The 27406-nt window shown below is 40.1% G+C and overlaps 2 protein-coding genes across 2 annotated transcripts in view; both read left to right on the top strand.

The window, feature by feature from the left end:
• Positions 1–5200, top strand: part of LOC120055928 (laminin subunit gamma-1-like) — an 82607-nt gene extending 77407 nt beyond the window's left edge. The window contains exons 25-28 of the mRNA XM_039003984.1: positions 1–4; positions 294–452; positions 2356–2455; positions 2670–5200. The exon at positions 1–4 is cut by the window's left edge and continues 196 nt beyond it. Of these exons, the coding sequence (XP_038859912.1) occupies positions 1–4; positions 294–452; positions 2356–2455; positions 2670–2926 (520 nt within the window). The 3' untranslated portion in view covers positions 2927–5200. The remainder of the gene's footprint in view (positions 5–293; positions 453–2355; positions 2456–2669) is intronic.
• Positions 5201–13954: 8754 nt separating this feature from the next.
• LOC120055300 (laminin subunit gamma-2-like) lies at positions 13955–24654 on the top strand. The gene is made up of 18 exons (XM_039003176.1): positions 13955–14024; positions 14535–14724; positions 17420–17532; positions 17795–18010; positions 18276–18452; positions 18638–18853; positions 19001–19137; positions 20195–20351; positions 20607–20812; positions 20944–21023; positions 21130–21267; positions 21414–21558; positions 22047–22193; positions 22445–22559; positions 22974–23170; positions 23420–23581; positions 23771–23870; positions 24072–24654. The coding sequence occupies exons 1-18, from the start codon at positions 13955–13957 to the stop codon at positions 24323–24325; spliced, it is 2820 nt and encodes a 939-aa protein (XP_038859104.1). The 3' UTR covers positions 24326–24654.
• The last annotated feature ends 2752 nt before the right edge of the window (positions 24655–27406 follow it).

Genomic DNA, 27406 nt, shown 5'->3' with positions numbered 1-27406 from the left:
GAAGGTACATTATATTTCTGTTATATTATAGCTAGATACATTATATGACTATTGTGTATGCTACAGTCCTGAAATGACAGGGCCAAAATCAATGGTGGCCTCTTGATATAAAGTGTATATATAAATGGTGTCTCAGTAGATTAAATGTTTTGTTGATTTGTTTTTGTGGTCATTTAATGTGATGTTTCACATACATTAATAAACAATTAAACCTGTAATTAATGTAATACCAACTTTCAAATGGTCAACATCATTAATCCCTCTCTGTCCCCCTCTGCCTGTTCACCCCACAGGGTTCTGCTAAGACTAAGGCGGATGCAGAGAAGGCCTTTGAGGACACCAGGAAGCTGGATGGAGAGGTCAATAACATGATGGACCAGCTAAGTGCAGCGGAGGCAGAGCTGGCCAAGAAGAAGGCTGAGGCCGACCAGGACATGATGATGGCTAGCATGGTGCGTGTCTGTCTGTGTGCGTCCCAAATGGCACCCTGTGTTGTGCACTATTTTTGACCAGGGCCCATGGGGCTCTCGTCAAAAGTAGTGTACTATATAGGGGAATATGGTGTAATTTGGGATGCATACTCTGTATCTGGGGCTCTGTTGTTTACATCCACTGATATCATTCAATTCTCAGAATCTTAGGAACCCCATACTTAGGAATTTCTAGAAGATCTCTTTGGGTTGGAAATCATCCCCAGGTGCTCTGCGTGTTTGTGTACACAGAGCTGGAGTTGCAAAATGTTTATAGTCCTTGTTAACTTCTTATGGCTGCAGTCCCGTTAACGGCATCGATATGACAACAGCCAGTCGAAGTGCAGGGCGCCAAATTCAAAAAACAGAAATATTAAAATTCCTCAGACATTCATGTGTCTTATATCATTTTAAAGGTAATCTTGTTGTTAATCCCACCAAAGTGTCCGATTTCAAATAGGCTTTTCAGCGAAAGCACTACAAACGATTATGTTAGGTCACCACAAAACCACAATAATCACAGCCATTTTCTCCAGCTAAAGATAGCTTCACAAAAACCAGAATAGAGATAAAATGAATCCACTAACCTTCGATTTTTTTCATCAGATGACACTCATAGGACTTCATGTTACACAATACATGCATGTTTTGTTTGATTAAATTCATATTTATATAAAAAAATCTGAGTTTACATTGAGGCGACTAGATTCACTAGTGGCAAAAACATCAAGTGACTTTGCATAGCCACATCGTTTCAACATCGTTTCAACTCATAAATATCGTTTCAACTCATAAATATAGATGATAATACAAGTTATACACATGGAATTATAGATATACCTCTCCTTAATGCAACCGCTATGTCAGATTACAAAAAAACTTTACGGAAAAAGAAACCCACGCTACAATCTGAGACGGCGCTCAAAAGTAAAACACCACAGCCGCAAAGATGGCGTCAACATAAACAAGAAAATATATGATAAATATTCACTTACCTTTGATCATCTAGATCAGAAAGCACACCAGGAATCCCAGGTCCACAATAAATTTTTGTTTTGTTCGAAAAAATCTGTTATTTATGTCCAAATACCTTCTTTTGTTAGCGCGTCTGGTTTACATATCCAAACGCTAATTCTGGTCAGCGTTATATCGGACAAAAACTTCAAAAAGTGATATTACCGGTCGAAGAAACATTTCAAACTAAGTACAGAATCAATCATTAGGATGTTTTTAACATATAGCTTCAATAAAGTTCTAACCGGAGTATTCTTTCTTGTCTTCGTGAGCAATGGAACGCAATTGAGTACCATGAGGAAAAAGCATGATCAGAAAATGGCTGCTTGATGGACACCTGACTGATTCTGCTATCATTCTCTCCCACAACATCATAGAAGTCTCATTATAATTTCTATTGATGGTTGACATCTAGTGGAACCCCTAGGCAGTGCACAATCATTCATATCTCAAGGGGATTTCATTAGGGACTCTGGTGAATACATACAAGCTCAGATTTCTGACTTCCTGTTTTGATTTCAACTCAGGATTTTGCCTGCCAATATGAGTTCTGTTAATCTCACAGACATAATTCAAGCATTTTTAGAAACTTTAGAGTGTTTTCTATCCAATACTAATAATAATATGCAAATATTTGCAACTATGACTGAGGAGCAGGCCGTTTGATATGGGCACCTTTCATCCAAGCTACTCAATACTGCCCCTTCAGCCATAAGAAGTTGAAGTTGTTTAGAGACAATGAGACTAAACAATACGCAATAGGAAGTGGATGAGCAAGCTACTGAAGGTTAAAGGACCTCACAAGTGTTTACTGTCGTTGTGGTCTGGAATCCTGACCTGACATGTCAACTATGTTGTTTTGGTATTTCAGGCATCAGACAATGCGAAGGAAGCTGAGGACAATTCCCGGAAAGCCAAGAGTGCAGTCAGGACCGTTCTCAACACCATCAACGACCTGCTCAAGTCACTGGGTGAGTGGTATTTGATTTAGCAAACTGGTTATTTCTGTAGGTATATGAATACAAAACAGGGATATAATTGTCTTGTGGTTCTGTTATTGTTTCTGGCTTGTGCATCGTGTGTAACCAAACAATATTCCATCATTCAGGGTTTTACTTGCACAAGTGAAAATGATTGTACTTAAATCATTGAGCTGAAGCTTACACCTCCTCTTTTCCGGTTCAGGCAACATTGACAAGGTGGACCTGAGCAAGCTGGGCTTGATTGAGGGGTCGCTGAAGCAGGCCAAAGACAAGATGGCGAACAGTGACCTGGACCGCAAGCTGGCGGAGCTGAACGACGTGGCCAAGAGCCAGGATGAGATGATCACCGACTACGACAGGCAGATCAAGGAGATCCAGTCTGACATCGCCAACCTCAACGACATCAAGAACACGTTACCCAATGGCTGCTTCAACACCCCATCCATAGAGCGGGCTTAACTCCCTCTATCTCCGACCCCTATCCCGACCCCTGTACCCTTCCTCATATCCCGTCTGTACCACTCCTTCCCACATCTAACACTCGGGCAGAATGCCACCGTTTTACCAAAACAGTTTGTCTTTTTTGGTCTTTTGCTTGTCTTTTTTTCAGCAAGAAGCCAATTTAAGCCAAGTTTCATGTTTTTACAGAAAGGAAGAGGGAAGAGCATAAGCGGCAGAACCTGAAATGAACTAAGGGCGGTCGACAAAAACCGCGTATCCATTCTCCTTAGGTGCAGCAGGTTAGGAGAGGTGTGGCTTACCTCACTCCAGAAAACCCACATGACTGCACCACCTCCAGACTGTTCCTACACTACTACGTAGAGGAACCACACCAACAGAGAAAACAAGGAAAAATGTCCTCAGCCTTTTCAGATGCGTCTGTGTCATATTATATACCTTTTTTTATCTGATATGGTATCAAACAAGTTATCTTTACCCATCATTCTAGACCCAAGGGCATGTTGGGAATGGTTTGTCTGTGAGAGATTTTTTTTGTTTGTTGCTAAAGGTATTGAGAAACTTTCAATGCATATGTACCATCCTCTGTGTTATCAACCATTTATTTAAAAAAAAAAACCGTGAAGGAATCCTTAAGTTTCTGTTTTGATTTGCCTCCATTCGCTCCCAAAGCTACATGTCTTGCATGGAGAAAGTATTCCTGTTACTATTATACATTTTTACAGTATTCAACACTACTATTCTGTTCCACATGCACAACTGAAAAGCTGTTGAATGAAACCAGCTTGTGGGTCTTTAAAATGGCTCTGATATGTTTGCCAGTTGAGACAGGCCTCTACCGCCCAGTGAAACATCATGGTTAAATATCATTTAAATCATTTATTTTAACACTACAACTCATGATTTTTGTTTGTTTTTTCCTCCCGAAGCTGCTGCTTAATACAGGTTTGCTGCAAATCACACATTAGCATTCTACACTACAAGGCAAAATTCTACACTATGCAACTTTGTACATTTGCGTAGCAAGACTTTATCTGATACACTGGTGCTAATAATGATTTCAAATGTTATATTTTTGTGTGAATGTTTTTTATGATGATAAAGAGTGAGGAATTGTTATTTGTGTAAATATATGCTTAAATGATTCAGGGCTGGCTGATTGTTAAACCCAAGGCCCAACAGCCACCTCGTATAGGTTCTATCACAAAAACAATCAACTGAAACCTCCACATAATATATAAATATATATGATAAGTTCTGTGGTATAATATGCTTGTATACATGGCTCAGTGTTGTTGCCTCATAGCTCTGCCATTATTCATTTGTTTACTTCTCAGTGGGTGGTCACAAGTTAATTGATGAATGCTTTTATAACAAGAACCTTTACCTTTGACTGACAAGATCAGGACTTGTGTGTGTAAGGGATGGCCCTAAAGAAGCCATCTATCTACATTAAGCCTAACGTTTCATTTGACTGAATTTATATGCTTGTCTCCATGAAAATAAGATTGGTCACAAGTTGCTAGTTAACCATTTTTTTTCTTAGTGTTTTGTGCCTTAATATGTGATTGTAATATTCACATCACTTAGTCCCTAACGAGGGCATCACGTTTATCGCACACATTGCATTACATTTCAAACATACACTCGTCTCATCACACGTTCACTACATGGTGTCCTTACATTTCAGTAGAACAGCAGGGATTTTGTCGACGGGTCCAGAACATCAGTCAGCCAGCCTCCATACAGTAAATGAATAGGTTATAACCTGGAAACTATTCGTCCTTTCCAGTTCCCGTTCAACATCGCTCATATCCTCAATACACCAATACTCACTCCTTTCCTTAGCCTTCTATCACGTTATGTTTAGCTAACTTTTTGCCTAATTTTATAAGATGATGTGGCAGGGACTAAAACGATCTCCTCTGCAGTGAACCATCTTTTACCCTCTATTACTCCTCCAGGTCACCACGCTGCTGTGGACGGATGTGCAGCACATACTGTTTGATGTATAAAACAGTATTTCTAATTTATAATGTCTCAAGTATTTGTATTATTTTGTACCCGTAGATGATATGTATGTGTTGCACAATCCTTTTGTGGTCTTTTGGCTATGGAGGGCATCTTCTGTTCTGTCGTACAATACAATACAATACAAGGCACCTAGTCACTGAAACATTTCATTTGTAAGGACCTGAGAAAACCCAGCTTGTTACCCATTTGCCTGTAAATTCAATCGTAACATTGAAGTAATAAAAAATAATTACAGGAACAGTTGATGTGTGATTGTATTGAATGTCATGCTGACTCAGTGTTCTCTACATTGCATTTGCGGAAATATGACAATGTTTCTCATGAATCTACTCCAGTCTACTCCGCAATGTAGTTTTATCTTGAGGTTATTTAGTCTTTAGAACATGCGGGACAATATGTTCCAGTTTATTAGTTGGGTCGTTACATGAAATGAGTGCTTTAAAAAAATATATATGTCAATGTGCACAAATATTGAATTTTAAAAGCCTGTTATATTAAATAAACTCTGCTTTACTATAGACTACATGGAGAATTGTATACATCAGATTTTTTTAATATGAATAAAGACTTGTTAAAGTGCCGAAGTTCAGCATTTTGACCTATACCGCCGTGCACCCTCTGTGACTTCTAGGCAGATTTTAACCCACTTAACCCAAAAACTTCTCCAAGTTTTCACCATCATTGTAAAGCACTAGTTGTTGTGTTGCTTTAACAAAGTAATTTCTAAAGATTATTTAATGTGATTAGTGATTTCATTTTAAGGTAAAAAAATAAACCATGTTAGGTGAAATGAACTCTTGTTTTAATATAGTGTAACTATTCCTTAAAAATAAAAAAATTCTAAAACATTGAACGTCAAAGCAGGTGAGCAGGTTCTACTCTTCTGGCCATTTTATGATGTTTTGTTGTGAAAAACTGAGTGGGTTGAGCATTTCACGCCAACCCTGTTACCCATAGATAGACACGCTAGAAATGGTTAAACAATGTATTTATTTTTGGTGAATTTTGCATTCAATTGCACCTCCTTGTTGCACACAAGCTTAAATCCCCCTTAAGAGATTAACGGCTGATTTAAGATCAAGTTGTCAACCCTGTTCCTTTATTTTGAACTTAATAGGCACTATGGTCATTTTTTATTTTACCTCTTTAGATGGGAAAAGTTGAACATGTGCTCTTTATGACAATGTTCAAATTATGTGAACTCAAGTTTGTTTTCACTAAGTTACACTAAAAAGGCACTTAATTGGCAGAACAACCCAGTTATGTTATGGTTGGATTTTCTGCTGTGTATTGATTGTGAAACACTGTTTTATAAATCATTATTGATTTGATGATAATCTTGAAAGTACATTAAAATAAATGGAAGATGCATCTCAGCAACTGTTATGCACAAAACTATGACCTTTGAATGAATAGCTATAGATGCCACAATGTTTCTTATCTGTGCAGTGAAACATGCCAGTGTATTCTCAAAATGAGATGCTACACTTATTTTCAGCTGCTGCATTCATGATCCCCAAAAAAGATTCAGAAATCTCCCCTCGTTCACCCTCCAAATTAGTTAAGCAGCCAGATCTTGACTGCACATTTTCAGAAGTGTGTTAGAAAAGTACATAAGTTACATTATTTCCTCTGAATTTCAATGTTGGGTTCACCGTATTGGTTTGTCACGTGACCCGAAAGCAGAGAGTGGCGATAGTGCTTCTCTGTTTTATACATTTTAAGAGACATTTAATTGAAGTATTTTAGTTTGGAGCAATGATGTTAGTGCTGTTGTTAATACATAGTGTTGGCTGGATCCTGGCGATAACATTAGCAGGCTAGCCCCGGGTAGTTCCGACTAGCTCGGTTACTGGGCTGTCACTGGCAAAGCTGTTGGCTCAAGAAGCCGGGACCACTATTTCTGACTCGAGTTTAAGCATATCAGATTCAATTATTTGAATACAATTATTTCTGGTACCATCCCCAGGGTCTGGAAAGATACTCCCCCTTCACATACTCCCCCTTCACAAAGGTTTCACAAAGGTGGTGACCCGTGTGAATTAAATAATGATCGCCCCATTTTCAAACTCTCTTGCCTAGCAAAATTTGTAGAATCCATCGTAAATTCTTAACTTAGATCCTTTTTAACTACGAAATGTATTCTAAATGTACACCAGTCATGTTTCAGACCAGGTCATAGCACTATCTCTGCCACTTCTTTGTTTTAAAATTATGCTCTTTATTGTTTTTACAAGCAGGAACATTGTGCGGCCCTTTTTATTGACCTGTCTAAAGCCTTCGCCGCTGAATCACTCATTACTTATTCAGAGGCTTTCGTCAATTAGCCTGTACCAGGCTGCATGTAGCCGGTTTGAAAAATGATTTAAAGGACAGAACACAGTGTGTATTTACTCATGGTGTTAAGTCAGGTTTTCTGGACATGACAAAGGGTGTCCCACAGGGATTGATTCTTTGTCCAGTTCTTTTCATTATTTACATTAATAATATTGGTTTATCTGTTCAATAAATAAAATAAAATAAATAAATATATATATACTTTCACCTGTATGCTGATGACACTGTGGTGTATGCTATTGCCCCCACAGCTGACCAGGCTCTGTCAGAGCTTCAATTTTCCATTATTTGTTGAGCTGAAATGGGTATAGTACTTACATTTTTACGTGATTTGGAAAATCAGTATCTGATTATTTGTGCATATGCACGTTGGAAGGTGCCCTCATTGATCGTGTCCCTGCTTATGAATATCTGGGCATCTGAATTGATAAAAAGCTATCTTTCAAAAAGCAAGTTGATGAATTACTTAAGAAATTAAGAATTAAAATAGACTTCTTCTATAGGAACAGGCCCTGTCTTTCGTTACATTTTAGAAGACAAATAATTCAGTCAAAATTCATTCTGGTTATTGATTATGGCAATTTCGTCTATATGAATGCCGTTGTCACTGTATTGAATCCATTGGACACAGTTTAGCGCATTTCGCATCATTGATTTGACACAGTCTTAATGCGTCACTGCACAGATAAGAAATGTCTAACTGCTTTCTTGTATGTGTCGTCTGCATGTTTTCCTGTACATACAGCAAATCACCACCATAGAGCTTCTGTGTGTTTGTGTGTGTATGAGCTGAGGGTGTGGTGTTGGCAGGGGCCTGTGCGTGTCGGGAATGGTGTGGCTTTTAGGGCGCGGTTGCGTCTGTGTGTGAGTATGAGTGTGTGTGTGTATGACTTGCATACATTGTGTCAGATAATGACACTATAAGGGTGTGGCAGCCATTTGCAAACAGTACTAAACTCATAGCCCTTAGGCACCTTTTTTCACTTATCAGGAATCTACTCATCGCTGATGGATGTCTATTGCTGTTTGTCTGGCCACACGTCTGATACCAAGGGTGTGGCTATAGAACAATGAAAGATACATTCAATGAATCTGTACAGTATTTCAATCATGGAAACTTATTTCCAAGGAGGCAAAAGAAAAATATCAGATCGATTGTACAGGTGACTAAAAAAGTTGCCTTGTAAATTGAACAAATATGATTAAATACTGTATACAGTATGATGTGAAATTAGTTTTGAATTTGTCTTTCAGTTCTTTCACTTGTAACTGACTCGTTCCTTTTTGTCGTGTTATTATGCTTACTTGTTTTACAGAGTGTTCCCCAACCAAAGCCAAACAATACTGTCCATATGCTCAGACACAAAGTGGGTGAATCATTCTCATTGTGCATTGGTAAATAAACTGCCAACCATTTGAGGAGATGGAAAAGTTATTATTACTTCAAGGAATGTTGTCTCTCCAAAGTGCTGTTGCTTAGGAACATATTCAGGTTTCCAAATAAAACAGACCCTCGCAGATTATAGACATTGGATTGAACAGTTCCCACGTCTCCCTTATAAAATAGATTTTCTGACCTCAATGGGACTTCCTGGATAAAAAAAAAGCAATCAAGTTGAGCCATTTATTGAAAACCATTCATCACATTATTGAAAACCATTAATCACATTATTGAAAACCATTAATCACATTATTGAAAACCATTCATCACATTATTGAAAACCATTCATCACATTATTGAAAACCATTCATCACATGATTGAAGAAACGTACAGCTTCAACTGTTGGTTTGTAGTAGGTGCCTCATGTTAGATTTAAGCAAAAAGGGGGTGTGGTATTTTGGCCATATACCACCATATACCACAAACTCCAGAGGTGCCTTATTGCTATTATCTACAGGTTATCAACATAAATAAAACAGTAAACAAGTATTTGTGTGTCATATCTGTGGTATATTGTCTGATATACACATGGCTGAAATGCTCTATCAGCATCCAGGACCCAAGCTATCCGGTTAATAATTTGTTATATAGCAGCTTGTACAGGTTCTTTCTCAGGATGTTCTTGGCTACTCAGTTGTAATCATCAGCAGAACAATACCAAACCCTTCATAATAATTGGCAACAATTACCTATGTCAGATATGTTGGTTTGAGATGATTAGTAATTATGCTTTTGCTGAAAAGGTGAAAATACACAAGCATTATAAGCATTGATTCCCATTCTGACATTGTCTTTCAGAGTATGTTTACTGAACTGTAAAGCGGATGTAAAAATGTATTTAAAAACCCTGAGTGAGTGACTGTTTCGTGCTGCATCAAACAACGCTCCCCTTTATTCGCGTCTTGACAATTTCCACAATAGTGATACAGAGCCAGCCATTTCCTGTGAGAGAGTGAGCACAGCCAGTGTGTTGGCTCTGAATCACAAGTGAGTAACCTTCCAGCTGAGAGACTGTGCCCGACGTGTCACAGCCTGCCACAGGGGAGGTGTTAAAAGAAGCTCACCTGGGTATCTTGGGCAGAAGCATTAGGTGTAGCCGGCCTGATAAGCCCATTAGTTTACTTATATGAGACTATTGATGTTCTTAATTTCTATTAGAGTTTCTGCGACCATGAAGAGCAGTTGGATATTTCTGTGTGGACTTTCTCTTTGTACCTGGTTGTCTGTCCAAGGAACCTACAGCTATGGAGGATGTGAGTGTCTACTATATTTTTATCTTTCCTCTCTGCTAGCCTTGAATAATGTAATAATGAATTGTAAAACATTCATTAAATAGGTTGTTGTTTTCGAGTTGGGGACATGCATTTAGAATTATTTGACTTCTTTCAGACTCAGACGATAGGAGGTACCCTACAAAACACTATTGTAGCTAATTGGCCTACCTGCAGCATTTGTTGTATTCCTATACACCTGTATTTGTGTATTCTGCCTCTGTAACTATAGCAGTAGATATCAAAATGGCACATTTCCTCTAATGAATTTTAATACAGGTATGCATTTAGGAGAAAGGGGTTTGTGCTTTAAGAAACATGATAATACTACAGAGCCTCTATAGTCTATGAAGGTCTCACAGTAGATCTTTATGTGAAAGTGGATATGTTTATTTGTGGTACTCTTGGCGAAGAGAGTAAATCAGCAACACTTTCTGATGTTACTTACTTTGTGGTGAGGTGATAAGGTGGGGCAGATATAGGTATTAAGTCCTGGAGCTGCTGAGCTGAGTGTTGTTAAGCCTTTGGGCAACCATATCGACCTGGAGGCACTGAATCACTGCATTGCTGATGACTCTGTCCCTAATGGCATCCTATTCCCTATGTTGTGCACTACTATGGGCCCTGCCCAATAGTAGTGCACTAAATAGGAATAGGGTGCCATTTGGGATGCAGACAATGACTCATGTGGTAATGGGTAAAGTCTATCTCCTCTTAGGGCATGACGACTTTAGGTTCTGAGCTCTGTGTACCTTTCTATATTACCCAATCGACAAAAACAGCTACATGCAGCAGCCTGTCATTACCACAGGAACTCCTCAAAGTTATCATTTAGTGTGTGAAATGAGAACTTGATATCCTCAGTATAGCTTATGCTCGGGAACATGGTTGTCAAATATTTGTGGCATTACCATAGCAAACAAACAGACATTTGCTTGATTGCAAACATGTTGTTGCCCACAGTGGGAATAATTGATATTATTGTGAGAATCTCTCATTTCTCATCACTTGGGATTAAGGTATTATGAGATCTGGGCCTCTGACTGTAGTTTACATCACTGTGAGAAAAGACTGAGGCTGTGCTACTGCCAACCCCTCCTTAGATTGTATAAAGATGGAGCCTACATAATAATACATTTCCCCATTTTATGTGACTGTCAAAGTGCAATAGCTAACTCTTCACGGTGTTCAAGAGACTTTATGAGGGGGAGACTGCTTATCCCATAGGCTAACCAATATACTCAAATTAATGTTTTTATGATTCTATACACAGTGCTCACAAATGTCCGAACAATGTGTATGTCACCCCTGTAGCAGACATCTGTAAATGCAATGGAAAGTCACGTTATTGCCTGCCTGACTCTGGGGGCCTCCATTGTGTGGACTGCCAAGACAACACTGAGGGAAGGCATTGTGAGAGGTGCAAGGAGGGGTTCCACCACCAGAGGGAAGGAAACAGGTGTCTGCCATGTAACTGCAGCCGTATAGGTGAGTGAACAGAACAGGAGGGAACATTGAATGATAACAATACCTGGGCCCATATTCAGAAGTGTCTGCTGATCTAGGAACAGTTTAGCCTTTTCAATCATAATGAGTAAGATTACATGGAACAGATCCTAGTTCAGCACTCCTACTCTGAGACTCTGAGACTTTATGAATACGGCCCCTGATGTTTGGTGTCTATGTGGTTTCTTCCAGGTTCTGTAGGATCCCACTGTGACAGTAGAGGACATTGCAGCTGTAGAGCGGGAGCACAAGGGGATAAATGTGACCGATGCCCCAATGGAACACCTATCAGCTCAAATGGCTGTGCTAACAGGTAAAATACATTTTACATTTACTTACATTGTACTGTTTGGTAAGTACAAGAATGGAATTATAGGGGCATAAAATTAAAGGACTGAGAGGACTTCAAAAGGATCTACTGTATTGCCTCTCCTTTCATTATTGAATTTTAGAATAAAGATTGACTAATTATTGACTAATTCAAATGTGTGTTCATGTTTTTCTTATGCAGTGGTCAGCTCACTGACAACTCAGTGACCGCTCAATCTCTACCTTGCTTTTGCTATGGACACTCGACCCAGTGCTCACCAGCAAAGGGCTACTCAGTCCACACAATCACCTCAACATTCGACAATGGTAAGTTAACACCCATACGCTTGATCAGAACATAAAATAAACACCTGAAATATATTTAATTTTAAGTTATTTAAATGTGTGTGAATCTTCTGTTTATCAGGGCCTGAGGGTTGGCGAGCGGCCACAGCTCATGGTGTGACCCCATCCCAAGTCCACTTCCGCTGGTCGCCCACTCACAAAGACATTGAGGTCATCTCCAAAGACATCATGCCTGCTTACCTCTATGCCCCTGGTGAGTGCTGCTTTCACTGTTCCCTGCTCTCAGCTCTTAGCCCTGACTTCTGTACCCTCTTATTTTTGAAACTTTACCTTCCGTTACAAAAAAAATCAAACAAAAATATATATACAAAAGTATGTGGACACCCCTTCAAATTAGTGGATTCGGCTATTTCAGCCACACCTGTTGCTGATAGGCTTATGAAATCGAGCACACAGCCATGCAATCTCCATAGACAAACATTGGCAGTAGAATGACATTACTGAAGAGCTCAGTGACTTTCAACATGGCACCGTCATAGGATACCACCTTTCCAACAAGTCAGTTAGGAAAATTTCTGCCATGCTAGAGCTGCCCCGGTCAACTATAAGTGCTGATATTGTGAAGTGGAAAAGTCTAGGAGCAACAACAACTCAGCTGCGAAGTGGTAGGCCACACAAGCTCAGAGATAGGGACCGCCATGTGCTGAAGCCAGTAGTGCGTAAAAATCTTCTGTCCTCGGTTGCAACACTCACTACCGAGTTCCGAACTGCCTCTGGAAGCAATGTCAGCACAAGAACTGTTCGTCAGGAGCTTAATGAAATAGGTTTCCATGGCCGAGCAGCCGCACTCAAGCCTAAGATCACAATGCTCAATGCCAAGCGTCGGCTGGAGTGGTGCTCGCCACCATTGGACACTGGAGCAGTGGAGTGCGTTATCTGGAGTGATGAATCCCGCTTCATCATCTAACAGTCCGACGGACAAATCTGGTTTTGGCGCATGCCAGGAGAACGCTACCTGCCCCAATGCATAGAGCCAACTGTAAAGTTTGGTGGATGAGGAATAATAGTCTCGGGCTGTTTTCCATGGTTCGTGCTAGGCCCCTTAGTTCCAGTGAAGGGAAATCTTAACACTACAGCATACAATTACATTTAAGACGTTTCCGTGCTTCCAACTTTGTGGCAACAATTTAATGAAGGCCCATTCCTGTTTCAGCATGACAATGCCCCCGTAGACAAAGCGAGGTCCATAAAGAAATGGTTTGTCGATCGGTGTTGAAGAACTTGTCTGGCCTGCACAGAGTCCTCAACCCCATCAAACACCTTTGGGATGAATTGGAACACCGACTGCAAACCAGACCTAATCGCCCAACATCAGTGCCCGACCTCACTAATGCTCTTGTGGCTGAATGAAAGCAAGTCCCCACAGCAATGTTCCTACATCTAGTGGAAAGCCTTCCCAGAAGAGTGAAGGCTGTTATTACAGCTAAGGGGGGACCAACTCCATATTATTGATGTTGGAATTAGATGTTCTGGTCATGTAGTGTATATGTTACATGCGCCCCCACGGAAATCAAATTAGCATGATACAAAAACCCCCATAAAAATCTGTCAATTTAAGCTAGAGATATATATTTTTGCATTGGCATGCGTCTCAATTCACCACATCCACCAATGTCGTACTTCTGCATCTGCGGTGAAAGATGACAGAGCTAGAGCTATGTTTGTCAGACCATGAGACATCCCAAAAATGTGTCTGCTCACAAAATCATCTGTAACATTAGAACGGTTCGGCCTACAAACTATTATGACCCCTGTATGGAAAGATGAGACTCCCACGAACACCATCGGTTTTGCTAAAACCCCCACAAGCATCTTGGGACTCGTGTGAAGTCGGTACAGCCGATCTGCCAAATTCTGTCTGAAAAGCTACACACTAATATGACCCCTCTGTGGAAAGGTGTGATTCTCACAAATACGTACATGTTGGTTGATTTGCTCTAGGAAGCCCACAGGCCTCACAAGACTCATCTGAAGTTCCCCCAGTACCAGTTGGAAACATTTATGAAAGCATCTTTAGAGACTGTTTAGTGCCAAAAATAGAGGGTTAAATACAAATGTTTCCTGATCTTTCTTATATCTCTGTCTGTTGTTCCATGTAGTGAATCTGTCATTCAATGCGTTTGTATGTGCTAATAGCAGTAAAGCCAAATATAATGTTTAATCAGATACATTTTTTATATATATTTTTTATACTTCAAGGGGTCTTAAAATTCAAAATCAAATAGCTAAATGGTCCCCCTCCAGCTTAGACAGGGCATGGACTGTAATGGGTTTTAAGTCCCCATTCATCAATTATTATGATTCTAAAATTATCTTGATCTTGTTCTATTTTGTGATGGCTAGACTCTTACCTGGGCAACCAGGAGCTGAGCTACGGTCAGAACATATCCTTCTCCCTGAGGCTGGACCGAGGGGTTCGCCACCCGTCCACGGCTGATGTGGTGCTGGAGGGATCTGGGCTGAGAGTGGCAGCTTCCCTGGGAGACCTGAGGACCATCGTCCCCTGTGGACAGAAGATCACCTACACATTCAGGTGGGAATCAGGCAGAGCATTGTAGTAGACGTATACGCTTGATACTAGCATTAAGCAAAACGTGAAGTTATGAATAGTTCCTTCAGAAAGTATTCACATCCCTTTACTTTTTTCACATTTTGTTGTGTTACAAAGTGGGATTTAAAATTGATTGAATTATCATTTGTTTTGCCCAACGATCTAATCAAAATACTCTGTAATATCAAAGTTTTTATATATTTTTTCAATTCATGGAAAATAAAACACTAATATATCTTGATTAGATAAGTATTCAAGCCCCTGAGTCAATATATGTTAGAATCACCTTTGGCAGCGATTACAGCTGTGAGTCTGGGAAAGTCTCTAAGAGATTTAAACACCTGGACTGTACAATATTTGCCCATTATTCTTTAAAAAAATTGTCAAGTTGGTTGTTGATCATTGTTAGACAGCCATTTTCAAGTCTTGCCATAGATTTTCAAGCTGATTTAAGTCAAAACTGTAACTACGCCACTCAGGAACATTCAATGTCATCTTGGTAAGCAACTCCAGTGTATATTTGGTCTTGTGTTTTAGGTTATTGTCCTGCTGAAAGGTGAATTTGTCTCCCAGTGTCTGAACCATGTTTTCCTCTAGGATTTTGCCTGTGCTTAGCTCTATTCTGTTTATTTTTATCGAACAAAAACTCTCTATCCCTTGCCGATGACAAGCATACCCATAACATGATTCAGCCACCACCATTCTTGAAAATATGAAGAGTGGTACTCCATGATATGTTGTGTTGGATTTGCCCCAGATATAACGCTTTATTTTTAGGACAAAAAAGTTCATTTCTTTGCCACATTTTTTGCAGTATTACTTTAGCACCTTATTGCAAACAGGACGCATGTTTTGGAATATTTTAATTTTGTACAAGCTTCCTTCTTTTCACTCTGTCAATTAGGTTCATATTGTAGAGTAACTACAATGTTGTTAATCCATCCTCAGTTTTCTCCTATCACATCCATTAAACTGTAACTCTTTTAAAATCACCTTTGGCCTCATGGTGAAATCACTGAGCGGCTTCCTTCCTCTCCGGCAACTGATTTAGGAAGGGCAACTGTATCTGCTTAGTGACTGTGTGCATTGATACACCATCCAAAGTGTAAAATGAATAACTGCACCATGCTCAAAGGTATATTCAATGTCTGCTTTTTTTGTTTTATCCAACTAGGTGCCCTTCTTTGCAAACCATAGGAAAACCTCAGTGGTCTTTGTGGTTGAATCTGTGCTTGAAATTCACTGCTTGACTTACGGACGTCACAGATAATTGTATGTGTGAGATACAGAGATGGGGTAGTCATTTAAAAATCATGTTAAACACCACAGTATTAACGCACACAAGCAGAGTCCATGCATCTTATTATGTGACCTGTTAAGCATATTCCTACTCCTGCACTTATTTAGGCTTGACATAACAAAAGCGTTGAATACTTATTGACTGAAGACATTTCAGCTGTTCATTTTTTATTAATTTATAAACATTTCCAAAAAACAAAAATCCACATTAAAATTATGGGTTATTATGTGTAGATCAGTGACACTCAAAATGTAACACAACAAAATGTGAAAAAAAGTCAAGTTGTGTACAACACACAGCTATGGGGTACCAAGTGTACCGACTGATAGGAAACAGTCAAGTTGTGTACAACACACAGCTATGGGGTACCAAGTGTACCGACTGATAGGAAACAGTCAAGTTGTGTACAACACACAGCTATGGGGTACCAAGTGTACCGACTGATAGGAAACAGTCAAGTTGTGTACAACACACAGCTATGGGGTACCAAGTGTACCGACTGATAGGAAACAGTCAAGTTGTGTACAACACACAGCTATGGGGTACCAAGTGTACCGACTGATAGGAAACAGTCAAGTTGTGTACAACACACAGCTATGGGGTACCAAGTGTACCGACTGATAGGAAACAGTCAAGTTGTGTACAACACACAGCTATGGGGTACCAAGTGTACCGACTGATAGGAAACAGTCAAGTTGTGTACAACACACAGCTATGGGGTACCAAGTGTACCGACTGATAGGAAACAGTCAAGTTGTGTACAACACACAGCTATGGGGTACCAAGTGTACCGACTGATAGGAAACAGTCCATCTCAGGGCAGGTACAAACATAATTTAGTCTGCAGGAGATAAGTTTGCAGGTGTGAATAGTGAGATGGATGCCAAAGATAACAATTGAGAAACACATTATAGACAATTTCACATTGTGAATGTGGAGTGTGAAGGGGTCAATGTTTTTCTCACACTGATTGAATGTAAAAGCTTGATAACAGTTAGTAAGCCAGAGGGTCATCTGCTTGTCTGATTCAAATTAATTACAATTAAGGGGAAATGGCTTGGCAACCAGCTTATCTCTAATTGGTCAAATCCAATCCTGCTTCACAACAATTCTGCACCATCGTGACCATAATAGTAGTTTAATACAGTGCTTCCATCAAAATACATGTTTCCATATTTATTCTCATATTCATGATAAGCAAAACGAATAATAATTACAATAGCTACAATGTAATTACAGCAATAACTACAGTAATAAGGACATGGTGGTGTAAAGTGTGACTGTGAAATCCATAAGCATAATACTGATGTTCCCTCATGCTTTATGAGTCTGTGCACGTCTTGGGTAAACATTGCATGCTGTGTCTTTCATTCTCAGACTGGATGAGCAACAGAGCAGTAAATGGAGGCCCCTCCTGTCATCTTTCCAGTTTCAAAAACTCCTCCAGAATCTGACTGCCATCAAAATCCGTGGGACATTTGGGGAAAATGGTAAGTGTTTATTTTTGTATGACTCAGACTATGAGATTGGTTACTGTTTTGCATAAATAGATCCTTAGAGTCATTCCTTGGTCGTAAATAAGTGCTTTGGAACAGTTTAATATCAAGTTTATGTCAGTAGTTTCATTTTTATTATGTAATCTTTCTAAATCAATTATCAAAAATGACACTGGTACACATCCTCAACACATTGCCTTCTCTTCATCTCTTGTCAATCCCTCAATAAAGCTCAATACCTTATTGTCCTTTGCAGGGCGCGGTTACCTTGACAATGTACATATGGAGTCTGCCCGTCAGGGGGCCGGTACCCCTGCTGCCTGGGTCCAGAACTGTAGCTGCCCAGTGGGATACGAGGGCCAGTTCTGTGAGAGGTGTGCTTTAGGGTATAAGAGAAGTTCTCCAAGCAAAGGCCCATACAGCTCCTGTGAGCCCTGCAGCTGTAGAGGAGGAAGCTGTGACTCTGAAACAGGTTGGTGACGTTTTAACTTTGTCCAAGTGTTACTGTATGTTTGTGTTAATATATTTTGTATTGTTGCTATTAATGATGAGATTTGTTTGATTTTCATCAGGACAAACCTCCTTTTGCAGTATGTCATTCCCTGGACAAGTTATAGAAGTTCAAATCAATGCTTGAAAAACGATGTTCATATATAATGAAAATAATCTAATGCAGGACAAATAATGTCTTGATGAAAGTGTGTGTGTGTGTGATTTTGTGTTGTGCCGTTCCACAGGAGATTGCTACTCTGCAGATGAGACCCCTGGTCGCCAGACCTGCCAGCTGGGGTATTATAATGACCCTGCCCAGCCACGGTCCTGTCTGAAATGTCCCTGTCCCAATGGAGCTGCCTGCTCTGTGAGCCCAGGAACCGTGAAGATCAAGTGTGACCTCTGTCCACCTGGCACCACTGGTGAGTCACTGTCACAATTCGTCAAAGTAGTGCACTATATAGGGAATAGGATGTCATTTGGGACACAGTCACAGACCATGGCTGTTAGATGGGATAGAGTACTAGGGCATTCATTATTCAATGTCAGCTATTTGCATATTTGATATTTCATATTGTACCTCTTCCTCCCTCCTCACTCTCAATAGGCTCACGTTGCGACACCTGCCAGGATGGTTTCTATGGCAATCCCTTGGGGGGAAATGGTGTCCAGAGGCCTTGTCGGCGCTGCCAGTGCAACGGTGTCAGTAGCTGTGACCCGCAGACAGGGGAGTGCCTGAAATGTCTGAATCATACCGCTGGCTTCTTCTGTGAGAGCTGTCTGGATGGATATCACCACAGCATGCCATCAGAGGCATGCAAACGTAAGGATAACACCTTGTTTGCTCCCCATATCCAGCTCTTTCACACGTAGACACGATGCACATAGCTCCTCCTTTAGTTTCTAACAGTCAAATATTGTCTGCAATTTTATATACATTTTAACAACTGTTTTTAATTTTGCGTTCTAGCTTGTGGCTGCAATTCCCAGGGTTCTCTGTACAACAAATGCAGTGACCAGGGCCAGTGTTCATGCAGAGAAGGCTTTGAGGGTCTGAAGTGCCAGCGTTCTGCGTGTCCCTCCTGCTTCAACCCTGTCAAGACCAAGGTAAAATCCACTGGGATTATTTGATCAATGTCTTCTTTTTCCATTCAGGTCCAACATGTCATTGTGCTCTCTCCAATTATTAAATGGCAGCACAGTATGCATCCCAAATGGCACTCTATTCCCTATATACAGACCTTGGTCAAAAATAGTACACTAGGCTATACTGTATAGGGAATAGGATTCCTTTTGAGATGCGGACACAATAACTGGACCAGAAATAAGGCTACTGGCTGTGGTATTTGTTCTGGCTGTGGTATTTGTTCTGGCTGTGGTATTTGTTCTGGCTGTGCTCACCTTGTCGCTGGTTCAACATCCTTAAAGCTTAGTGGGTCAACGAGAAAATAGCTGTACAAGGATTTTGTTACGAGAGGAAGAGGTTTACTGTCTTCTTACAAGTTGTGATCTGGCATTAGTATTTTTGCAAGAATATTTCTTCATCAGATCCTCTCAGTAAATATACTACCTCTACCTGGGAGGGGAAAGTACTTGACAGGTAAATTAAATATTTGTGTGGGGTGTGTTCTCTCTGGCATTGCCTACGCATCCTGTGAACTAAGATGAAAGTTGTGTCCCAAATGGCACCCAATTCCATATACTGTATAGTGCACTAATGTCCACCAGAACCCAAGGGCCCTGGTCAAAAGTAGTGCACTAAAAAGGGAACAGGGTGACACTTGGTGTGCTCCCTCCCCTCAGGCTGTAGTGTGGGAGGAGGAATTGAAAGGAGGACTAGTTGAAGTATTGAAACAAAACAGTTAACCTATGAAGTTATTTCTCTTTCATAATGAATACCTTTCAGGGTTTGAATCTACTGCTCCATCTCACACTTTGCCTCCAATTACATATTCTGAATGTAATATGTAGGCCTACAGTAAAGTATTGCAGAGGTTAAAAAAAAAATGTTTTTTTTGTTAACCTTTAATTTATCTCGCCAATCTAGACCCAAATATTGTGTGAGTGCTGGCCTCCAGCCAGCTTTCTTTTCATCTATCACCAGAGAATAACCTTTCATAAGCTCTGTTAAAGCTTTCCTATCCAATTGGGTCATGTGTCACAGATGGAGGGGTACACTCGTAAACTGCGGGAGATAGAAACTCTGTTTACGGGTACAGAGAGTGGCAGTCTACCAGTGAACGACGCCCAGATGGAGAGAGCCATCAGAGCAGCAGAGGACATAGTCACAGACCTGCAGAGAAATGCACAGACACTCTCTGGTAAGTCATTTATAATAGTTATACATCATAGATACTTAAAGGATCAGAGGATCAGTCATTTTCTAATTAGTCAACATATGTTAATACCATTCAGGATGGTTGCCAGGCATCTGAAACATGGTGAAGCACCGTCCATGCACTGTATCTCTGTCACACCCGAATGTGTCTCACATTCAGTTTGTGAAGCTTTCGGTTTATATGTGAAGTGCAAAGATTTCATGTTGGTGACTTGTTTTGTTTTGTTCTATTGAATAGAATCAGAGAAAGACTTACAGGCCCGGCTCTCAGACATCAGTACAACCCAGCTGAGTGAAGGCAGAGACATCCAGGTGATCTCCAACACCATCAACAACATAAAGCTGCAGGACCAGAGGTACCAACGACAGGTCTCTGATATCCAGACACTCATTCATGATGTGCGGCGCAAACTAGAAGAGGCAAGACTCAACATCAAACAAGCTGTGAGTTATATAGTAGTACAGTAGTATTCTACTTTTATCACTGATGTCATCAAATAAGGAGATATGAATATGTCAATGTATGCGTGTTAGTGATCTGTTTCATTAGTGTTTACCTTCCACCCCGATGTTAGGAATTCCCTTTAAGTGATGCAGAAGTGGACACAGACAGCCTCTCTACTCTGGTTCAGAGAGCAACAGGCCTGGCTGACAAGTGAGTACTGCACCCCTCCATGTCCCATTCATACAGACTGGAAAATCCCATGTCAGAAAATGACTTGTGGTGCTAAGGATGACTCTATGTTGTAACTGTTTATTAGACATCAGAGCAAAGCGGGGACAGTGGAGAAGACAGCAAACAGTGCTCTTGCAGAGTCAGAGAAGTCCCTGGCACTCATGAGAACTGTCATGACAAGGGAAAACAAGATCAGAGAGCTTATCAGTGATCTCAAAACCAAGTAAGAAACTCATGTCAATCTCCTGTCAAAATACAGTAGACGATATATCCTCTACTACCAGCCATGTAATGTTCTGCATAATAACATCATTGATGAACCGTTGTTGTTATATTGATATTTGTTATATTTGGTTTTCCTCTGGTCAGGTATGATAAGAACTCAGCCCAGGTGAAGGCCATGGAGAGCCTGGCCACTCGCCTAAGCAGCTCTGCCCAAGATGAGAGCAGGATGGCGGCTGACACCCTGGAGCAGATAGCCTCCCTGGAGCTGAACATCCCTGGTCCTCTCAAGGTATTGAGCAGAACAGGCCTCTCAGCAGGCTCATTTCTCTGGTCTCTATTTGGTGACTGCTCTCAGGTCAAGTCTTCCAAGATATCTTAAAAATCATAATAGGCAAATATTGATCGATATACAGTGTCTCCGTCCTGGAAATGAGGGAGAGAAGGATTCCCCCACAATGTGCTTGTGTCCTAGAGAGCTGAAAAGAGCATTACATTTCAACACCTTTCACTATGAACAGTATGAAATCATTGTGTCTAACCATTGGCAACTGAACCTGTCTCATGGCATGTTTGTAAAGCTAGATCTCAAAAAATGTTCCTTGCTAATTTACATTCAAACGTAACAAAGCAATTAACAATCAAGGATATGAGTCAGCAAAAAATGCAAAGAAGGGGAGGAGATCTAATTAAAACCTGACTGGTGAGGAATCTAGTGCGTATGTAATTACACTTGCACAACACGCTGAGTCTGAATGAGCTCCTGTTTTCTGGCAAAAGGACATTGACAGTGTGGCAGCTAAATTGGATGGCCTGAGTGAACGGGTAGAGGAAAACCTCACAGAGTACCAGGCGCTACAAGAGGAGACCCAGGAGGACAAGGCTGCAGTAGAGGACCTCCTGGCCCTGGGGAAGGCAGCTCAACAGGTACACTTGAGGCCTTTCACTATTCACTCATCAGCTTTCAGAAAACTTTCTGTGTAGGATTGGTAGTATATCATATCTTATATTCCACCTTCAAAGGTTTCTGAGAAATGCTTTCCTGCGACGTCTGAAATTCACTGATAGATTATCCAACTGAAGTATTTCAATAGTGTATAATTAGCTAATGACTTCACTAACCCTTATAAATGGTAATAACTGGCACGATATTGATTGTTGGTATTTCTCTCGTACAGGAATATGACCAGCTCCTTGCTAGAGCGAATGCAGCGAAGGCTGACACAGAACTGGCCCTGAAGGCTATCACAGACAACATTGATGGGGTGGATGATGCGCTGGAGATGCTCAGAGGTATGACTTACACATTTCAATAGGTCTTATTCCATCTACAGCACAGTAGAAATATGAATAAACTATCAGCATATTATGTGACAAGGCCTTCCCACATATTAGAAAAGCACAGACACACAGTAACTGTAATTATATCTGAGCTTATATTTCTCAGTTGAATCAATAATGACGTTCAACAGCACTACAGGCAGTTACAGCAGCTGTAAGTTAATCAATAACATTTTATTGTGTGTCCTTTGCACCGAATACAACGATTCTCTCATCTAAAAAGCAAATATTTATGACATAGCATCTACAACATAGCAAATATATTTAAAACTGTATAACAAAAAAAGATATCTAGATACTGATACACTATAGATACACCTGCCAGAAAACACTGATGGTTATGTCTAAATCTCTTGTATCCTACAGGGTTTGACGGCCAGATCAGCAAGAACAAGGCTTTGGCGGACGAGGCCATAAAGAGACTCCCTGGCATAAATGCCACCATTCAGCAAGCTGTTGGCAACAACTCAGAGACCTTATTCATCATAGGCAGTGTGTCTGATGACTACAATGATGCACTGGGCACATTCAGCAGGCTGGAAGATGTGGTCTCTCGACTGGAGGTACCCTAACTAACAGACTCTTTCCTTTCAATGGAAATATCCAACTGGGGTTCATATGCTAATCCACAGCTTGTGCATTTAGCTAGAGTCTCTAGAAGGAAAATGTCTGTTGGGAAAACAATGAGGTTAATGTTTCGAGTCACTTATGCATATGAGCCCATTCAATTCCAGACATGACCTATTCACAACCAAAATACTCGCATGGAAACTTCAAAATGAGCTCATTTGACTGTTTCTTGTTGTCTGCAGGGAATGTCCGGCTCTTTACCAGTAGCTCCCGCTGATCTACTGAAGGACGCCACCAAGCTGAAAGGGGACGTGCAGGACCTGAAGAACCAGGCAGTAGCCACTGTTTCCAAAGTGGCGGCAGAGAGGGCCAATGCTGAGGGACAGAGAGACAGAGCTGCAGAGGTCCGTTTTAGTGTGATGCCCTCAGATATGACATGTTATACCTTAACAAACCTGTGTCAATATAAAGGATTCATGTGAAACACTCCAGTACACAACTCCAGCACACACAAATGGTTCTTAAAAGAAATACTTTTTTCCAAATGAAAGGTCTGTAATATTTCTAATGCTTTGTAATGTTCTTTCCCTCAGGCTTTAATGGGAGGAACGGGTGCCTACATCAACGCCAAGCACACTAGAGATGCAGTGGGAGAAACACTCCTGGTCATCAATAACCTCCTGAGCATGATCGGTAAATTCCCCCAACAACTACAATCAGCTAACTCAAACGAAACAAAACCACATGTGTTTTGTCTTATTTCACTCACCGTCCTATCTTCATATTAATGTCATAAAAAAACACATATTTATGACATTATGATTTAAGCTGGTGCTGACCATTGGTCTTCTCCTCTCATCTCCATCCCTCCCCCCTCCTCTCCTCTCCTAACAGGTAAGCCAGGCAGTGTGGACGAGGAGAGGCTGGGTGAGTTGGAGCAGTCCATCTCCAGTGCCCGTGGCCAGGTCAACCAGCAGCTCCGGCCTCGGCTTCAGGACCTGGAGGAGAAGGAGGCCGGCCAGAGGGCCAGGTTGTCAGGCCTCAACCTAGATATTGATATGATCCTGGACGACATCAGGAACCTGGAGGACATCCACGCCAACATCCCTAAGGGCTGCTTCAACACCCCACCTATTGAGAAACCTTAATCCCCCTATTCAAAGATCTAATGTTCCACCCCAAATGGCACCCTATTTCCTCTATAGTGCATAAGGGCCCAAAGGGCTCTGGTCAAAAAGTAGTGCACTATATAGGGAGCAGGGCTCCATTTGGGGTGCCATTTGGGATGCCTAAGTGTTTGGAAAATAATTCTGAATGTGTTATGGTATTACGTGTGAGAAAAATGTGTGTTAAACTAAATGTATTTATAACTGTCTGCAAAAAAAAATTCTGTGAAGTTTTAGACTCCAGAGAAGCAATATTTTCAGTGATCTAGTAAGTGTTGAAAACAATGTATTTTCTGTTGTATTCTGTAAAATAAACTGCAATATTTATTCCTTTCTTAACAATACAAACCTGGTGCCACTTAATGCAACACAAACACATTGAATGAATGTCAATTAATATGAATGTGTTTCATGTGTCTTTCTTTTGCTCTTCAACTGAGGGACTTACTAACAATGTAAGCAACTACAAAATATATATTTTTACACACTTGGTTTATTATGGAGGTATTGATGAACTCAGAGTAGATGTTATATTGTGTCAGTCCAGTCAGTCCACAGTTGAAGACGAGAAAATACAAATCATTTCCAACCCAGCGCATATTACATAGGATTCCCCCCAAAATCATTTTCAGGACTCCTATCCAAATAAATCAATGAACAGAATAAAATCAAACATCTCTTGATATTATATCTTTAAGTCATCTAATCCCACTCAGCTCAAATTAAAGCCGCAGGTTCTATGAAACCTTCTCTGAGACTATAGTACACTAAAATTGGCCCATATTAACTAGGACCACGACAATGCTTATTTTTCATATCAGATTTTCCACTACATCTTGTTTATCTAAACCAGTCTTTGAAGAATACAAAGTAACTGATGTTGTGTATGTAAGGAGTACCCTGCTGAGATGTGTTTGATAGAAAGACTCAAGGGATGCATGTATAAAGATCATCGGCTTGAAGGGATATTGGACCCAGTTCAGTTTGTACATAATGTATTACATTTGGAGCACACATAAAGAAGCAGTGTTGTGAATCTGGAGCATCTTACACAGTGTACTACTGATAGTATGTTTTGTAATCAGCTATGAAACTAGCAGACAGATTAGTCTATAAAATAATATTACTTGCATCCTTTCTATAGCCTCCTGCTGTTTGTACTGGACTCAACCAGTCCTTCTGATCATAATTCCACCCCTCAGATGTCCACAGACTAACCCGTCTTTCCCAGTACATTACCATTTTACTATTTCCTTTTGCAATACATCCTTCTATTTTACTGTAATGTCTTACAAGAGTCTTGAACCCCTCTATTTGTACAATTTCTACCACGATTGCTCTAAAAATAAATATTTTAGCAAAGCATATAATCATATTTCCCATTGATTGATTGTGGTTTATCAGATCTCCGAGCAGTACTGTTTGTAGGTCCATCTGAACACAGACATTATGACTCAACAACCACTCCTGGACCTGACTCCAAAAGCGAGCCACCGAAGCACAGTACAAAAATAAATGATCTATTGATTCTATTTCTTGGTTGCAGTCTGCACAAGGCTGACTGTTCAATGCCCCTTATAGTGAACATAATTTTTGTGCCAAGAATTGTATATAATAGTTTAAATGGAAAATAACAGATTGTGTCAAATGTTGTTTTATATATCAGTTCATAAACCTGATGCCGTGGTATTGAAACATCAAAAATCTGTTCCCAAATAGCTTGAATTCTATGCGGTATAGTTGTCAAACCTCTCAAGCTTAAATAAAACAGATACATTTTACGATTTATACTAGTCATTTTAAGCCATGCATGGTTTTTGACTGGCAGCAGACAAACTAATTCATCCTTTTCTCTTATGAGTAATTGCCCCATCCATTTTTATGTGTGAGCTGCAATGAGTTGGTTATACTTTTATGTTGAGCATACATCTCCATAGACTTTTGTTAATTGCTTGTGTGACAACATTTGACTGTCCTTATTTACAATGTCATTCATGAACATGATACCTTCCTTATACATTTTCTCCAAAACAGTGTGTCTTTCCCCTATCAGTACATTCGAGTTTAGCCATATTATTTTCTGTAATATTTGTTACGCCTCATCTGGAGGATGAAATTGGAATTGTAACCAATTCTGTATGGCTTTAAACAGGGTTCCATTTACAAGCATTTCGCTACACTCGCATTAACATCTGCTAACCATGTTTATGTGACCAATAACATTTGATTTGATTGTCAAATGGTTGGTTTTAATTGCAAAGAGCTTTTGAACATTAGATGTGCCTCTCATAGTAGCCTACTCAAAAACCATTTTGGATTTAGATATAATTTTGATATAATGGAGTCTTTAAGTGAGAGGTTTAATGCCTTAATATTAAATAGTTTTAACCCTCCAACTCATGTTTGTTTTATAAATATGCCCGTTTGAATGTTTTCTGGCCATTCCAGATAAAATTAAATATTACTTTCGACACGACTTGAAAATTGTCTATTGATAGTCTTGCATCATGTCAGATTTCTATGTTCTCCACAAGGCTGGAGAATGAGATTACTACATGGACAACTAGCACTTGTGTGTCTATTTCTTAAAAATCATGAACCATGAGATTTCCGGAAATAGTGGAATGCATTTTACTTTTGCTTCATCGGCTATTAAAATTGAATAACCTAATAATCTTAGCCAAATGGACACATATAAAGCTACTGTAAATATGTATGCAAGATGCTTTGGTCACAATTAAAGACACTTATTAAACCAAAATGTGCACACCTATTTACCCTTTCTTGCAGTAAGACTATCTAAAGCAATGCTCATTAAACTAAACTGTCAAAAGTGTCTTGGCCCTGACCATGAGGAGTTTCAGTAAGAAACTACTGATCAAAGGCTATATCTCCACTTCCTTTGCAGTACAACATTAGAACACATTTATTTCAGATTGATGTTACTATGACAGAGTGTTATGTGCAAGGAGAGTGAGAGACTTGCATATGTGAATTCATCCCCAGGGCACATGAAATGCACTTCTATAGTGTGTGCTGTTGTTTTTTCCTCTATATGTAAAA

The sequence above is a fragment of the Salvelinus namaycush genome, chromosome 11 (genome assembly GCF_016432855.1).
Source record: "Salvelinus namaycush isolate Seneca chromosome 11, SaNama_1.0, whole genome shotgun sequence".
Taxonomy (NCBI): Eukaryota; Metazoa; Chordata; class Actinopteri; order Salmoniformes; family Salmonidae; genus Salvelinus; species Salvelinus namaycush.
Note: the sequence above shows the minus strand (reverse complement) of the source record. Positions and strands in the feature narration are given on the sequence as shown.

Excerpts from the sequence above, each read along its gene's own strand:
- LOC120055300 (XM_039003176.1), top strand. The coding sequence starts at position 13,955 with ATGAGACTCCCACGAACACCATCGGTTTTGCTAAAACCCCCACAAGCA. Across the intron at positions 20,352-20,606 it reads AAATGCACAGACACTCTCTG|AATCAGAGAAAGACTTACAG; the intron begins GTAAGTCATTTA and ends TCTATTGAATAG. Across the intron at positions 23,582-23,770 it reads AGAGAGACAGAGCTGCAGAG|GCTTTAATGGGAGGAACGGG; the intron begins GTCCGTTTTAGT and ends TCTTTCCCTCAG.